Source organism: Brachypodium distachyon, chromosome 3 (assembly GCF_000005505.3).
Source record: "Brachypodium distachyon strain Bd21 chromosome 3, Brachypodium_distachyon_v3.0, whole genome shotgun sequence".
Classification (NCBI taxonomy): domain Eukaryota; kingdom Viridiplantae; phylum Streptophyta; class Magnoliopsida; order Poales; family Poaceae; genus Brachypodium; species Brachypodium distachyon.
The window spans coordinates 44568023-44584427 of record NC_016133.3 but is presented as its reverse complement, the minus strand read 5'-3'; the positions used below and the strand labels follow the sequence as shown (position 1 = coordinate 44584427).

Here is a 16405-nt window from a genome sequence, read left to right as displayed (position 1 = left end):
CGAGTAGGGTGGTAAACAGCAGGACAGATCGGGGGACCAGCCGGAGAAACGCCTGGCCACATGCGCACTTGCGCAGGCAGATGAGATCCCCACCACAGATTTGGCTCGCGCGCTCGCCCGTGTCACATCACCAGTTGCAACGTGATGCACGAGCAGATACTAAAAGGGAAGAAACACACGCATGGAATGTAACGGAACGGGATCGAATCGAATGTAACGGCCCGTCCAGATTGATCCATCAAGAATTCCGAAAGCGCTGTCCTTGCGTTGCCTCCTCTCTGAATTGGTGAGATCCAGCACGACAACACCCGTACGGAAGAACCACCATCGACATGCGGTCCATGCCCTCTTCCTCGATCGGTGCTACGTAGAGTGATTATACGTGCGTCTGCTCCCTTCGGCGCCAAGTGCGATCGACCATGATGCGTGCGTGACCACCCCGTGGTTTTTGGTACCGATATTCGGATATTGTTGTGTCTACATACATACGTACGTACCTACATACATACATGCACCCCTGTTAATCTCACCGTTAATTGCTTCTAGATCTGTTTTTCTTTTTTGGGCTCCAGGGCATGTAAACGGCTTTAGTTTGACTAGTTTTCATTTAAACAAAACATGTGTTAAAAAATGTCAGATAGACGTACGTCGATCACAAACTGATCTTCTTCTTTTTTATGGAACTAACTGATTGTTTTAGATGACAGGGATCATCAATGTTCTGTCTGGTGAATTAACAGTTCTGGCATGTTTGTACAGCATATCGATAAAGCTGAAATTAAAGAAAAGAGACACACGGAGAGCTGGAACAGTACGTAGAGGAGCACCAACCTATCGATCTGTGGTCCGCCTGATAGATGGAACAGTCACGTAGAGGAGCACCAAGCTATACGTGGTCCGCCCAAGATAAGGTTACTACATTTGCATTGTTTTGTCGGAATGTTATCTCTAAGTGATCCACAATTGTATCTTCTTTAGCGTTTTCACATAGGGTTCCGACGATTACAGTCAATCAAAACCAATACAAATCTGGACAGACGTGGATGAATAGAAACGGAGATGACATATAGGATTTGACCCGAGACTAAATCTAATATGGAGTAGTATACTCCCTTTGTTCCTTAAAATTTAAGAGCTATGTTGTTTCCTTTGACCTTTAAACAAGAATTAGTCTATTAATATATAATTTTTGTGAAATAAAATTGATACATTGTATTCGTATTCAAAAGTACTTGTTTATAATTATGATTTGTATCACATAAGATACACTTTGATGGAGTAATCCTTGGTCAAAGGCTCGGTCAAAGAAAACAATATACAACAAACCATATTAGAGATGAGATTAACAACAGCCCATTTCGCATGTGTTTATTCTTTTTGATCGGGGAAAACAACAAGATATGCTCCTACTGCATTTGTATTAATAGGATTAGTAGAACTGTAAAGTTACATTAGCAAAGTAAATACAAAAGATCCAAAAAGTAAATACAAAAGATCCAAGAGACAGCCCCCCTAGATTGCAAAGCTAGCTCTTGTAGAAGTTGACTAAGTTACAATGAAGATCTCCCTAGAGGAGCGATGGGCCAGTAGCTGAAGTTTAGACCCTCCAGGTGGGTGTAGAAGGGGTGATATTATCAAATAACTTGGTGTTACGCAATTTCCAGAGACCCTAGGCAGCCAGGATAAACACCTCCCAAAAGAGCCCCTTGTGCGAAGCAAGTTTAGCACATAGCATCCCTATAGCATGGAGTGCTCAAGAAATGGCTCATCCCTGTCACCCTGAGTGACAACACACTTTCCACGTTAGCTTGGGTTGATAGTAAAATAATGCATATGCATAATGAGTTGCATTCTAAGATGATTCAATATAATGGCTTGTGCACACTTGACAGTGAAGAACGCACAAGGGCCTCCCATGCGCCATAAGCAGTGTGGCCAGGCTTCATGATGATGTCGAGAAGCTAACTACTTGCGGTAGTCATCCTCGCCGGTTACGTGGCCATTGACCTCAAAGTGGACAAACCATCATCATGAACGTTCTTCCACTTGACATTGTTGTTATCACTGAAGTCGAGGATGAACGGGATCAAAGATTTAATGTTGACAATGTTCATGACGATTATCTTGGAGAAGTGGTTGGCCCGATGGCGATGGTGGTGCCGTCGGGCCGGTGACAACGGCGAGGCTGAGAGAGGGTGTCGTGGTGGAAAAGGAGGCGCCAAAACCATTGATGTTGGCCACAATGTTAGAGGTGGTGATAAGGTCACGAAGGTAGCTGAAAGTGTCGATGTCAACAAATTAATGGCCGGTGTGGCTGTGACAGTCGGCACAACTGTGAACGGCAGGGTGCCGATCTAAACAAGAATAGTATGTAGGACGCCAAAGTTAGAGGTGAATGGGGTGGTGCTGAAGCTAAAATTGTGGTCAGTACTGGCCATGAGGCAAGGGTGGGTAGGATAGGGGGAAAATAGACACACTTGGTGATCTGATACCAAGCTAGTTTAGGCAAATCTCTTACTAGTTATTGTACTGATGTAACGGTATTATACATAAAGAATTGCAGGAGGGGACAAAGAGAGCAGTAACAAACTACAACAATATGACGCTGGACCTAAGGTGTGTAGTTTCACCTAGAGAATCGAATGGAGCCGTCCTTATCCCTTGTGAATTAGTCAGGAGAAGACGTGCTTCAAACATTAACTGTTGGCCGACTCTTATACAACAACCGACTAATTAAGAGTATGACTCATCGTGAAGAGTCTGTTTTGCCTTTACTCTCTTTCATCTTCTCTCTCTTCCACGTCATTAATTAACGAAATAAAGGAATAACTCATATTATCTAGATTTGTTTCAGTAAAACACGGATGTGATAAGAAAACGAACATATAAATCAAAGATGGGTATCATCTTGTGTTTTCAAGTATAATATTGTAGACATTGTAACTTTCTTATTTGATCTCTAAATTTAGGTAATTAGATACATATGTGTTTTGATGTCTTTGTGAGCTACAATTTGCCACTTGATGAAGTTTATTTTGGCAGACTTTTTGTTAATGATATAACCAAATTTAGTACATTATATTTGGCTCTTTTTCTTTTGTATTTGAATAACCTTATTTGTTGTTGCGTTGAAAACATCACATTTGCATTCAGTTATAAAATATGGAAATGGAAGTGGCAATGTGCTACATAGTTTGTTTTTAATCCATTTTCAGCGCCTAGAATTCATGTACCTAAATGCATTAACTAAATCGAAGTTCAGATAGAAAAAAGTTTCATCAATGATCCAACTTGACATATTCAGTAAGATAGCAAAATTAATTGAAAATTTGAAAATGTTTCAATACAACATAAAATACCTAAATTGTGTTATAAACAATATCTTTATATTTTATAAAAATACTAATATCTAGTACTACCTCTGTCCTTTTATATGAGGCACACATGCGTCCCAGTGAAGATCAAAAATTTAATTAAGAGGTACATGCACCTGCGGTCCTACTATTATTGAGCCGGTGTCAGTTTAGTCTAAAATTATCAAATTTCACACTTATAGGTCCTAATTTTATTTTAATTGGCGCACACAAGGTCCTAAGCTGGTTTTGGCTCGTTTGACCTACCTACGTGGCCAGTTGACCCGGTACACGTCAGCAAGGGGGCCACATTCAAAAGCATTTTCATTTCAATGTCAAGGAGTTTCATTCATAGAAAATATAAATTATATGACAAAAAATATATATCATTAGATCATTTGACTACGAATCTAATGATATATTTTTTATGAAATATAATTGATATTTTGCTAGTTCAATTTGTGATTGGAACCCATGCATGCCTTATAAAAAGGGATGGAGGTAGTAGATTGTTTTTTTTCTGGAATATGCCTAAGCAGGGCATAGCATCGATTAAAGAAGGAGAGAGTGTGCTGCAGGGCAGCTACATGCCCGAAGGCCCACACACAAAAGACAAACAGGAAGATCTACCCAGTGTCTCGGCACGCAACACCTAAACTACCAAACGGATGATCGCTAATCAGGCCAGCCATCTCGCAACACTCCCCTTCCTGTCTGATCGCCTGAAGGATCTTGCTTGCCGTCGTGACCTCCCCTTCAAAGACCACCTTGTTTCACTGCTTCCAAATGCACCAAGCCGTGAGAGTCACAACCGTAGCAAGCTCCTGTTTTTGTTTTCGTTTAACAAGGACCACCATTCAGCCAATTCACTGTCAATTGTCGGCATCCACTCCACCTTGTTCCAGGAACTAAGCTATTGGAACCACATGAAGGGGAATGTAGGCACAAATTTAAAATTTTCCTACGAACGAACCAACCAAGATCACTATGCGGATGCGATAGATTGATCATGTAACAACAACCGTAGCGGAAGTAGATTGTCGTTGAAGCCTGTAGCAGATTCCCGCAACTAGGTTATACCTTCCAGCCGCGAGAATATTCCTCGCACGATCTGCTGCGCCTGAAAGCTTGAAGTAGACGAACAGCGACCCCCCCGCAAGATCAAAGTGGACGATCTCTCCACACGTATCCACACGTCCCGAAGGAATAGTTCAGCAGCACTTCGACGTCCGGTACGAAGAACCACCGGAAGAAATTAGATCGGAAAGTAGACGATCTGCTAATTAGACGTCTAAACTTTAGAGTAGAGAGCTCGGACTTGACGGGCAAAGGAGAACTAGCAAGAGTGCTCCTATAGCCGGCCACCCCTCTCCTCCGTATATAGGAGGGTGGCCGGCCAAAGGGGAAAAGGAGTCCTCCTCCAAAAGGAGTAGGACTCCTACCTATGATAGGAATAGATATGGACTCCTAATAGGAGTCTTATATCCACTTCTCCAAACCAAGATGGCCGGCCCTCATGGTCAACCTTTGACCACGTGGTCAACCTTTGAACAGGGTTTGACCCACCTTTGATTTTTGAACTTTTGCCATTTGACCTTCCGGAATTTCCATCCGATCCTTCTAGAGGCTTCTAAAACCTTTCGGAAGCACTCGTGATTACTCCGAATATTTTTGTAACTCCTAAATCACATTTAGGACCTCCAGAAAATATGTATCGTCATTCTGAACAAATTCAACTCTCGACCAAATTCCAAACTCTAGACCTTCAAATAACCATTCGTCGTTAAGCATGTGACCGCGTAGGTTCGGAAATGTGTAGCTATGATCCAGTCAATAATTATTTAAAGAGCCTAGACACTCTAATTACTACACATCCACGAAGAATTTCGAGCGAACCATTTGTTACTAAAAACCATTTCCCTTTGCTTCGTGATACATTTACAAAACCCGGGGTGAGACTTCCGGTACCCCCGTGAACCAAGCCTTGTTCCACTTGTACCTAGTTATCCCCGTTACCGGTTTTGTACTTTTAACTCGTTCTGTACTTCGATATCTCAAATGATCATATCATTCTTGTGTCTGGCCAGACGGTGATAGATATCGTCGTACCGAGTGGGCCCTAAGTGTATCTCTCCACCGATAGAGGAGCAAATTCCAATCTCGAACTATCGAGTCAATTCATACTTTCCGGAGTATCCAGAAATAACCGTCATGATAACCCTATTACGGGAAACAATACGTAACACCAAAGTATCCTTCCTATATACATATCATACGATATTCTCATGGTCTAAGGATAATGATAATTGCAACAATAACAATTATACATATGACAAGTAATCGATGTGATCTCTCGGTATATTATTAGTTGGGTCAATCCGACACCATTGTTCAACCAACAATGTGCTCTCATATATAACCCGCATCATATGCTCATGATCAGGAAAACATAATCATCAATTATATATAATCTAGTCAAAGAGGCATGACTAGGGAACTTTAATTTAGGGTTTATGTTTCCACACACGCAAATGAATTTTCCTCTGAATCTCACATTCAAGAACCATAGCAATTATAGCATAGAAATATAAACATCAATTACAAACTTGGGAATATAATAATACAATATTATTGCCTATAGGGCATATTCCCTTCACCACACTTCCCTCGCCGTCACACAACCCAGAAGGTGATGGTTAATTGTCTCTTGCTCTTGGTCGCACAATGGGTATTTCTCCGGATGATCCAATCCACGCTTGCGCAATCTGTCCGTGGTCCAACAACGACCACGAATCGCAAGCCAAACAAAACACTTGCACTTGGCGGGTGCCCTGGAGTCAGTTTAGTTCTTCCTTCAAATAGCGCCAGATAGGTAGAATTGGCCGTGAAGGTTTTCTTAGGGGACCACTTCCAACCGAAGAAGTCAGCAATGTCAGCAGACTCGGGAAGCACCACCTGTCTCACCCGATGCCACAAGGAGAGGTATTCCTCAATACCTTCAGGAGAGATATTAGGGTTGATGCACTGGAGCCGGGAATTATTACGAATACCGTCAGCCACTGAGAGATTCATCTGTCCTACAGGCAATGCAGCAAATAAGTTTGGAGCCACTTCCTCAATTCTCCTGCCATCTAACCAAGGATCATGCCAGAACCAGGTATTCATGCCGTTGCCAAGCACCACCTTCGAACCTACCTCAAACAGATCACGAGAAGCCTGGGGATATCAAGATCGAAATCGGACCACGGCCTTTGCGGATCCACATGCTCAGCGCCGTATTCAACGTCTTGAGGTTCGGGAGGCCAAGTCCCCCCAACCGCTTCTGAGAGCAAACCGAGGCCCAATTGACAAGGCAGTGGCCGCCCTTCACCTCCTTCCTCCCTTTCCATAGGAATCCACGACATATGTGCTCAATCCCCTCAATGGTTTTGATCGGAAAGTCAATGGACATCATCGAGTAAATTGGCATTGCACATAAAGTTGACTTCACAAGCACCATACGCCCCCCCCCACCCCCAAGAGTGAGGAGAGGCGCACTCCAGGATTGCAGCTTGTTCTCCACCTGCTCGACCATGGCCTTAAGCTGGCTTGCCGTCGCCTTGAGAGGCCCCAAAGGTAAACCAAGATAAGTACAAGGGAAATCCACAACCTGGCAATGGAGTTCATCTTGAATAAGTTGCCTTTGAGCGCCAGAACAACGAATAGGATGTGCTGCACTTTTAGCAAGATTCACCACTAAACCCGAGGCCTCCCCAAAATCTGCCAACACAGCCATGCAGGCCTGAAGGTCATGACATGTGGGAAGAATGAAAGTGGCGACATCATCTACGAAAATCAAGGTGCGTCGCCGCAGGCCACAATCCTCCAACACTCCAGCCTCATTACCACAATCCAGAAGGTTATTAAGCACGTCCATTGCCAAGACAAAGAGCATGGGGGACAGTGGATCCCCTTGCCGAAGGCCTCTACGATGAAAGATGCATCTGCCCAGGAATCCATTCATAAGCACCTTGGTAGATGCCGTAGAAAGAATCGCACCAATCCACTCAATCCATTTACCACCAAAACCAAGCTTCCGAAGGACATCGATGAGGAACGCCCAATGGAGCGAGTCAAAGGCTTTCATGATGTCTAACTTGAGAAGAACGGCCGCTCTTCGGCTCAGATGGAGTTGCCTCGTGGAGCACTTGACCATCATGAAATTATCATGCAGACATCTCCCACTAATGCAAGCGCTTCGATGAGGGCCCGCAATGACAGGAAGAAATGGTGCCAGGCGCACCGCCAAAACCTTTGCAATGAGCTTGCCCACACGATGAATCAAGCTAATCGGCCGAAAGTCCTTGATGGTGTTGGTCCCTTGTTTCTTGGTCAACCGGGAGATGTAGGCCTGATTAACAGCTTGCAAACCCCAAGTTCATGGAAACACGCCATCACATCATCCTTGATGATCCCCTAGCAAGCACAGAAAAATCGTCCTGTGAAACCATCTGGACCGGGGCATTTATCCATAGGCATCGACTTAACAACTTCCCACACTTCCTCTTGAGTGAAAGCATCTTCCAAAGCACCGAGATCATGGTTCCCCACATGCAGCTTGTTCAGACTCAGCGCAAACTGCCTATCGACACCCATGCCAATCAGATTTTCAAAGAAGTTGTCGGCAAGCCTCGCTTTGTCATCATGATCTGAAAGGACTCTCCCCTGATCCGTCAAGCAAGAGATGAAATTTTTTCGTCGACGGTGACTCGCCTTGAGATGAAAGAAACGTGTATTCGCATCCCCTTCACGTAAGCACAGAATTCTCGACCTTTGTCTAGCAATAGTTCTCTCAAGAGAAGCTAGCCCCAACAATTTCCTCTTAAGGTCTGCACGCAAAGCACGTTCACGGCCAGCAAGAACGCGCGATTCCATCGTCACGTCCAAACGCAGAATCACTTTCGAAGCCACAAGAATCTGCAGCTTGGTGTTACCGATCAGTTTATCACTCCAACTCCGGAGGCGACGCGCCGCCAAACGCATCCTAGACGAGAGCCGTTTATAGGGGTTAAGCGTCTCTCCAAAGGAATTCCACGCCTCAGCCACCACTTTCGAGAAACCAGGTGCCCGAACCCAGTGGGCTTCAAAATGAAAGCGCTCTCCGCTACGCAGATCCGCATCAAGGTCTAACAGGAGAGCTGCATGATCCGAGACCTCCGTGCTCAACGCCGTAAGAAAGGCCGAAGGATAGTCCACCGCCCAATCCACATTCGCAAAGACCCTATCCAATCGTTCAAGCGTTGGTGAATCCCGCTCGTTCGACCAGGTGAAACGTCAGCCCGAGAGAACGATCTCCCTTAGATCCAAATCAGAAAAGCAGTCTACGAAAACGCCCCATCGCACCCCTATTAATTCTGGAATTACTCTTGTCCTCCACATTTACTATCTGATCAAAATCGCCAAGGATGACTCAAGGGCCAGCAATCAGATCCTAGATGTCACGGATTTCCTGCCGGAAAGCAGGTTGCTCCTCCTTGCTATGTGGCCCATAAACACCCGTACACCACCATTGTTTGCCATCATGAACCACCAAGGCTGTGATTGCACGCTCAATTATGTGGGGATTCGAAAGACTGACCAAGGAAGGGTTCCAAGCAAGCAAAACACCCCCATGAGTTCCCAACGCCGACAAAAAGAAAAACTCAGTGAAATTAGGGCCTAGGCATTCAGTTACAATCAAACAGGAGATGTGTTGCATTTTTGTTTCTTGCAGACACACCAAACCGACACCACATTGAGAAACCACCTGAGAAATAGCCGCCCTTTTGGCTAGGCTAATAATGCCCCTCACGTTCACACAAGTGATTTCAGGCTTGCAGGCATGGACGCGTCCACAACACTTGCCAATGAAAAGACAATCAGACACCGAGATCTTGCCCCTCGGAGGCCAATGGCATGACCCCAGAATCCCAGCCGAACAGAGAGAGAATCGCCGCCACATTGTCCTGAGAGAGGGGGGAGTCAAAGAGTTTCAAATAAGAGTCAAGCGCCGAGTCATCAATCACTGCTCCCTCCCTAGCGATTCCAAGCCTGGAAATAAGAATCCTTTGCTGCCGCTTAATGGACGCACCACTCCTCAGTTGTTGGGCCAGCCAGGCACTCCTGCGTGGAGGCCCAGGAACCCACGCCCTGGAACGGCCCTTTTTAGCCGAAACTTGGGAAGAGGCAGAAGCGTAGGAGAATCCATACGAATCCTACGCCGAAAACGCGCCAACGCGCGAGAAGGGGCCACAGGGATCACAACCACCGGAGTGAAGGGAGCAGCATCCGCCGACACAGGGTAGTAGATTGTAGCTTTTATCTTTTTTAAATCAGATGAATACATGATATGGATTGCAATCTTATGTACCCATCAGGTTTGAATCCAACATTTTGTTTAGTAAGAATTTGTATTGCTCTTTCGGAATCTAGTACAATATAAGGAATAACAAAATAATATTTATAACTCAATTTTCTTTAGCTCAGTGGCAAGGCATCTATCCATGGTGGAACTTAGTGTGCATTATGATGTTTCTTTTCATATTCTACTACTTAAGCTTTATGCACGCAAGAAATTAAATATTTCTTGGTTGAGTAGTTAGTTTAGGTGTTTATATCTTTGTCCATCATAATCTAAATCTATGGCCGTTTCCATGGGTGCCCCACAAAATATACTATTCTTCGCTTTAAAGGGGATCAATTAATTACATTACTAGCCAACATACTTGTGATTTTTCCACCAAAAACTAAGTTGAGCTTAGATGGTTAGCGGCGTGGTAGTACTTTCATGTATCTCATGTTATAAGGGATGTTATCAGGATCTAGCTTGCTCAAGTATGATGTGCAAAACTTGTAATGTGCATTTAAAAGTGAGCTACCAACATATTTGTAATTTGCTCAAGAAAAACTTAGTTTGGCTTGGTTGGTTATTGTGCTCTCACGACACGATGATCTAACTTGCTCGAGCATGTTAGGCAAAACTTATAGCGTGCATTCTAGAAATGAGTTGCCTACTTTTTTTGTAACTTGTTCAAAAAAATCAAGTTAGATTTGGATGGTTCTTGGAGTGGCTATACTCTGACGACACGGATATCTAACTTGTGTATATTACACAAAAGTTGTGCAGATGGTTAGCGCAGTGGCTATACTCTCACGACACAGAGATCTAGCTTGCATGAGTATATTACGCAAAAATGATAACGTACGTCTAAAAATAAGCTACCCACATATTTGTAATTTCTTGAAAAAAAACAATCCTGACGGTTGGCGGAGTGGCTATACTCTCACAACACGAAGATAGAACTCGTATGATTACATCACGCAGAAAAGTTGTAACGTGCATCTAAAAAACGAGCTATCCATTCCATTTAGAACTGCAGCATGGCACTGTTGGAGAACAGGAGGAAAAAAAAAAGAACCGGAGCCGTAGCCGTCCGGCGGGGGCGACATGATCTGATAAAAGTAAAACTGCACTTTTTTCTCATCACTTCGACGACGAAATTTCCCCCGGTGTACCAAGCCACAACGACTCCCAGCGTCGCCCTCTCCTCTCATCTCCCTGACCTCTTTCCCTGCCCCATCCATCCTCTTTCACGCTCCCCTCGATCGCCTCCGTGTGTCCTCCTGTCCACCAGCGCCTCTCCTTATTAATCAATCAATTACAGTATTAATTAGCAACTCGTCGTTACGGATCTTGTTGGTTAGCCATCTTATCGGCTTAATCCTGGCTGCTTGTAGAGAGGGAGATCTGGGACCCAGTCGTTTGCGTCGCTTGACTTGCCCCGTGTTCCCTCGGCTGCTTCTTGCATTTGCCCGTTTGCCCCGGCCGGATATATAATAAGGAACTCCCCTTTTAGTCCATTCCTGGGTTAATCAGCGACTCCCGTCCAGTCCTCCCCCGTGTGCTTCTGCCTCCCCGTCCCACCCCCTTCTCTTCTCCTGCGCCAACAACGCCAGGCAGGATACTCCCTTGTCGTCTCGGTCGGTGACGCGAGCGAATCGCGTGGTGCTAGGGGCAGGAGGAGTTAGTCCGGCCGGGGGTAGCGCCCGCCGCAGGTGCATGGTGGAAGCCGCCGCAGGACGCCGGTCGGGCACCAGCCGTCGGCGGCCTAGCGGCGGAGGGGAGCAGCAGCGCCTGGTCGCCGTCGCGCTTGCGGCGCACGTCGTCATGGTCACGTCCGCCCCCGCCGCGGGGGCCGCTGGGGAAGGAGGAGGAGGCGCCGGCGCCGGCGGGCGGTGCCTCGAGGACCTCCTCGGCTGCCTGCTCGGCGTGCTCCGCGCGCTCGGCGTCCCGTGGGCCGCGCCGCGCCCGCAGAGGCAGCCGCGCCCGGTGCCGCCGCGCGGGGGGGCCGTCCCGGCGCCGGCGGACGTCCGGCGCTTCGCGGCGGAGCTGAGGCGGATCCCCGGCCGGATCGCCAGCAATGGCGCCTGCTCTGTCGCGTCGCTGTACACGATGCAGGGGAAGAAGGGCGTGAACCAGGACGCGATGGTCGTCTGGGAGGTAAAAGGAAAAACGCAATTGAGTAACTGCTTCCTTCCCTGTACTTTACTTGCGATTATTATGCCATGTGATTTATGCTGTAATACTGTTACTGTTACTTGATTAGATCTCGACAAGCCAAATCAAGCGTGGTTTTGCTTTCGGATCAAATTTGGTCTCGCTTGCTTTGATCTAGATTTTCCTCGTTACAATTTAGCTGATTTGGATGTTAGCCTCAACAACTCTTTTAACTCGGCACTTTCTGTTTATGTTATTGTGCACATACCAATCGCTTCAAAGAGATGAAACTTTGACTCGAATACTATATTCTTTGTGAAATCGATTGCCATAAGATGTTGCCGGAGAGAGTTTCTATTTTGCTAGTTTAATTCAAGTCTAATGATTGGTTTTGCGTTGGAATGCTACTTGTAGGTTGGAGGGGCTCCACATGATTCTCATCCTTATCCATTCATACTCCCGTTTTTTCCTCTCCATGCCGCATGATCTTATCTGCTTGATACTCCTTCCTCCCCTTTCAATATGTCTGATTGCAAATTTGGCAGCATGTCCAGTGTGGCACATCTACCGTTCACATCTCACTTTTTTGTGAAACCCATTTACCTCCGAAGAATTTGAGTGGCAGTTTTGCTGAACTAGAGACTTGGATGATTTTGGCAACTTTAGTAGTAGTATCTTACAGAACAGACGGCCATCAAGGGGTATGGAAAATGAGCAATAAAAGCTGCTAATTTTGCACTAGTACAGTAGTACTGCTCTATGTACCAAATTATTGTACCAATGAAGTACCGACTAAGGACGTGCAACCGATCAGAAGAGGAGAGCTTCACCTTCTTATGGGCCGCGCATCCAATTTGTCACATACACCTGATCATACATACTTAATGACATGTGACAATACTGATCTTGCACTAATTGTCCACTTGCTACATCCCTTTTCAATTGGTTCTTTAACATGCACAATGTCTTGTTGTTGTTGTTTCCATGGAGGAGATGGTTGATTTCATTATTTTCTTTTTCCAGAACTTCTGTTCAAGAGATGATACCATCTTTTGTGGTGTGTTTGATGGTCATGGACCTTATGGCCATTTGGTTGCTAAGAGAGTGAGAGATCTTCTTCCTGTAAAGCTTGGAGCGGATTTGGGCACAGATGAGGCTAGAGAGACATCCACTACCAACATGAAAAGCAACACAAATCAAGCAGGTCTACCTGTAAACCCAGAGAGAACAAAAACTACCAGTACCACTTCCACTGGAGCTGAGCAGAATGGGGAACACCCCGAGATCTTCACAACATTGAGAACTTCATTCTTGCGAGCTTTTCACATAATGGACAGGGATCTGAAATTACATAAAAATATCGACTGTTTCTTCAGTGGAACAACTGCAGTGGCAGTGCTCAAACAGGTAACTGAACCAAATGCCATTAGTGATTTGTTAAATTCAGAACTCCCTTTTGAGGTTGGAATTCAGTTGAAAATTCCGTGACTGTGTATCAGTAATGTTGGTTACTTGATTATACTCATGTTTTTTGCTGTGTAGGGGCACAATCTTATAATAGGCAACTTGGGGGACTCAAGAGCTGTCTTAGGCACTAGAAACGAAGATCATCAGCTCATTGCTGTACAATTGACAGTTGATCTCAAACCTAACATTCCAAGTACGCTTTGCATTTTCTTTAATTTTTTTTGCATGTTTATTGTTTCTCTTTCCCCTAATCCTCCTGCAGATATAGTGACATTTGTCAACCTTGTGTCCATATCCTAGTTTGTGCAATACATGTATACAGCTTAGGATTTTGTGACTGTTAGGACTCAGGAACGGTAGTATAATTTGTGGGTCCTTGTGCATCTCTTGCCTATGAGACATTTCTACTTTTCTAGATCTTAAGCCATGGAATACTTAGCATTGTTATATTTGTTCTTGTATTCATCATGTAACAAACGAAGTTTGAATGCTTAGTCTGCATGAGCTTAGCTTATTTGTCAGGGTCCCCACATAGATCAGTTTATTGCTTTCTGTGAGGTAAAGCAACCACACTTATTGTAAGTTTTTATTACATTGGTTTCATTCAACACAACTTAGTATAATTCTTTTAATCTGCTAGAAGAGAAAACTGTTGAACTTCATCATCTTGCTGACAGAATTGTTGTTTACTGTGTGTTCAATTCATGTGTTCCTGTTTTCATTCTAATGAGCGTAATACATCTGTCACCGTGTTCGTACCCTAGAGACCATGAAAGTAAAACAAAGTGGTCAATAATTTGCGATTGACGTTGTAGCTTGCTAACGCAGTAACACTTTAAACATGTGTGAAATTGGAGAATAGCATGCAACGATGATGACAAGTGAGTTCTAGAGCCACCTGTCAGTGGGACACTGATGTCAACTTCCATATTCTGAACTCTAGTATAGTTTATCTGAGTACTGAGCTATTTGCGTGAGGTATTATGTATTAAGAGCACCAGTTCTTCTGGAAAAAATGGATTACTAGACACATATGAAAGTAAAACAAAGTGGTCAACAATTTGTGGTTGGTGGTTGTATTTCTAATACGTAATAAAAGCTCACTAGCTCACTAATACTCCAAAGTTGGAAAATAGGAAGCAACGTAACACTGACAAGTGGGTTTAATAGCTGCTTGCCGGTGAAACACTGATATTATTTGCCATATTCCAAACTCCTTATAGTTTTCCTGGGTACTGAACTATTTGCTTCTTATAAACAAATAAAATAAAATTTGAAGGAGTGTTTAGAGATGTTTATCGACATCATCTCCAATGCTACATATATATGATGACGGATTTTTCCATCTAGTTCTGACAGCAGGTAATGCTGCACTGTGGGTTAACTGTGTTTTTATGCCTTCTTTTTCTTCCTATTCTACACTTCGCATGAGGTACTATATATTGAAATTACTAGCACCTCTAAAAGAGGTCCTTCGGACATGCCAGTTAACATGAAGTAATGGCATGGTTGTTTTTCAGGTGAAGCGCAGCGAATCAGGCAACGCAGGGGCAGAATATTTGCACTTCCTGAGGAGCCAGAGGTTGCTCGTGTTTGGCTTCCGAAGTACAATTCACCTGGTTTAGCCATGGCAAGGGCATTCGGAGACTTCTGTCTAAAGGAGTATGGTCTAATTTCTATGCCTGATGTCTTCTGTCACCATGTCACAGAAAAGGATGAATTTATCGTGTTGGCGACTGATGGGGTGAGCAGATGTGGATTTACACCGTTGCATCCTGGAATTCCAAAATTGCAGTTTTTGTGCTACACGATACAATTAGCTAACTCATTCGCTCTTTTGCAGGTGTGGGATGTGCTGTCAAACACCGAAGTTGTTAGCATCGTCAAAAGAGCCACTTCTCGGGCTTCTGCAGCACGCTGCGTGGTTGAATCAGCTAACCTTGCCTGGCGTACGAGGTATCCCACATCTAAAGTTGATGATTGTGCTGTCGTCTGTCTCTTCCTGAATACACATGATGCAAATGAAACATCTAGTTCCGCAGCCAACAATTTGGCAAGTGATGTTGAAGTTAGTGGTGATCAGCACTCAACAAGTGTCCAACTGAGCACTGGAGTATCCGATGCCGTTACTGCACTGGTGAAAGACAAAGATGAGCTGTCTGTTATTGACGCAGTCGCAAAACCGGCCACCATCTCAGATTTGACGAACGATGTTTCAGGCGCTAAGGAAAGCATCATGTGAGCTTTCCATCTTTCCTGTGATTGGACATCTGTTGGACGGCGATTTGTGCTGTGTGGATGGTGTGCGCCCATTCAAAATTCCGAGACTGATCCCTGTTTTTATGAGCGTGTCGGAATTCGCTGCTTGCTATTTTCTGCATGCAAGTGTGAGTAGGGTTTAAGTTTTTTGCCTTTTGTAAGTATGATGTCAGTTTTAGCGTGATCTGCTGTATTTCTTTGTAATAGTTTTGGTCTTGTCATTGTTGACCTATGATGATAATCATAGTATCCATATAGGAAGAAGCCTTTTAAGTTTTCACCCTTTGGAAATATTCATTCGATTTACGTTCATTACAGACTTATTACAGTAGCTGTGACCCGTCAGAAGTTTTGGTCGTCTTGAGAAGATCGCGAGGTCAGGTTGTCTACGGGTATGACCCGATCTATTTTTGGAAGAAATAAGCTTAAGGCATCCTGTAGGCTGCGCTGCAGGGATGTAGAAATTGAAGGAGGCATCCTTCGACCTGTCGCCCTCTCTCTCGTCGACGAAGATAAGTACCGCCCGGTGCTAGAGGACATGGAAAATACACGAGGAGCACTCCCGAATTCTACCTTTCCTTATCATGTTTGCACTCCCGAAAATACACCGGGCCTGACGCGCGCCTCCTCGCCTCTGCCACGCAGCTGCGCATCTGCATGTACCCAGTGCGCAGCCGCTCCTCAAGCCGGATCCTGCTCATCTTCTTCCCCTCGGCGAGGTCAGGGCTCACTGGAGAAAAGCCACGCGCGTCCACTGTCGGGGCTTCTTCGGGCTCTACCCTGGAGCAGAGCGTCGGCCGAATCTATCCTC

General features: G+C 44.9%; 1 protein-coding gene across 1 annotated transcript; it reads left to right on the top strand.

Annotated features, from left to right (window-relative positions):
- The first annotated feature begins 11224 nt into the window (after window positions 1–11224).
- On the top strand, window positions 11225–15906 carry LOC100837804 (probable protein phosphatase 2C 14). Its single transcript, XM_010237131.3, has 5 exons — window positions 11225–11871; window positions 12892–13275; window positions 13411–13528; window positions 14856–15079; window positions 15179–15906. Exons 1-5 carry the CDS (start codon window positions 11431–11433, stop codon window positions 15575–15577), a joined length of 1566 nt encoding a protein of 521 aa, XP_010235433.1. The 5' UTR covers window positions 11225–11430; the 3' UTR covers window positions 15578–15906.
- The last annotated feature ends 499 nt before the right edge of the window (window positions 15907–16405 follow it).

Excerpts from the sequence above, each read along its gene's own strand:
- LOC100837804 (XM_010237131.3), top strand. The coding sequence starts at position 11,431 with ATGGTGGAAGCCGCCGCAGGACGCCGGTCGGGCACCAGCCGTCGGCGG. Across the intron at positions 11,872-12,891 it reads ACGCGATGGTCGTCTGGGAG|AACTTCTGTTCAAGAGATGA; the intron begins GTAAAAGGAAAA and ends TTCTTTTTCCAG. Across the intron at positions 13,529-14,855 it reads TCTCAAACCTAACATTCCAA|GTGAAGCGCAGCGAATCAGG; the intron begins GTACGCTTTGCA and ends GTTGTTTTTCAG.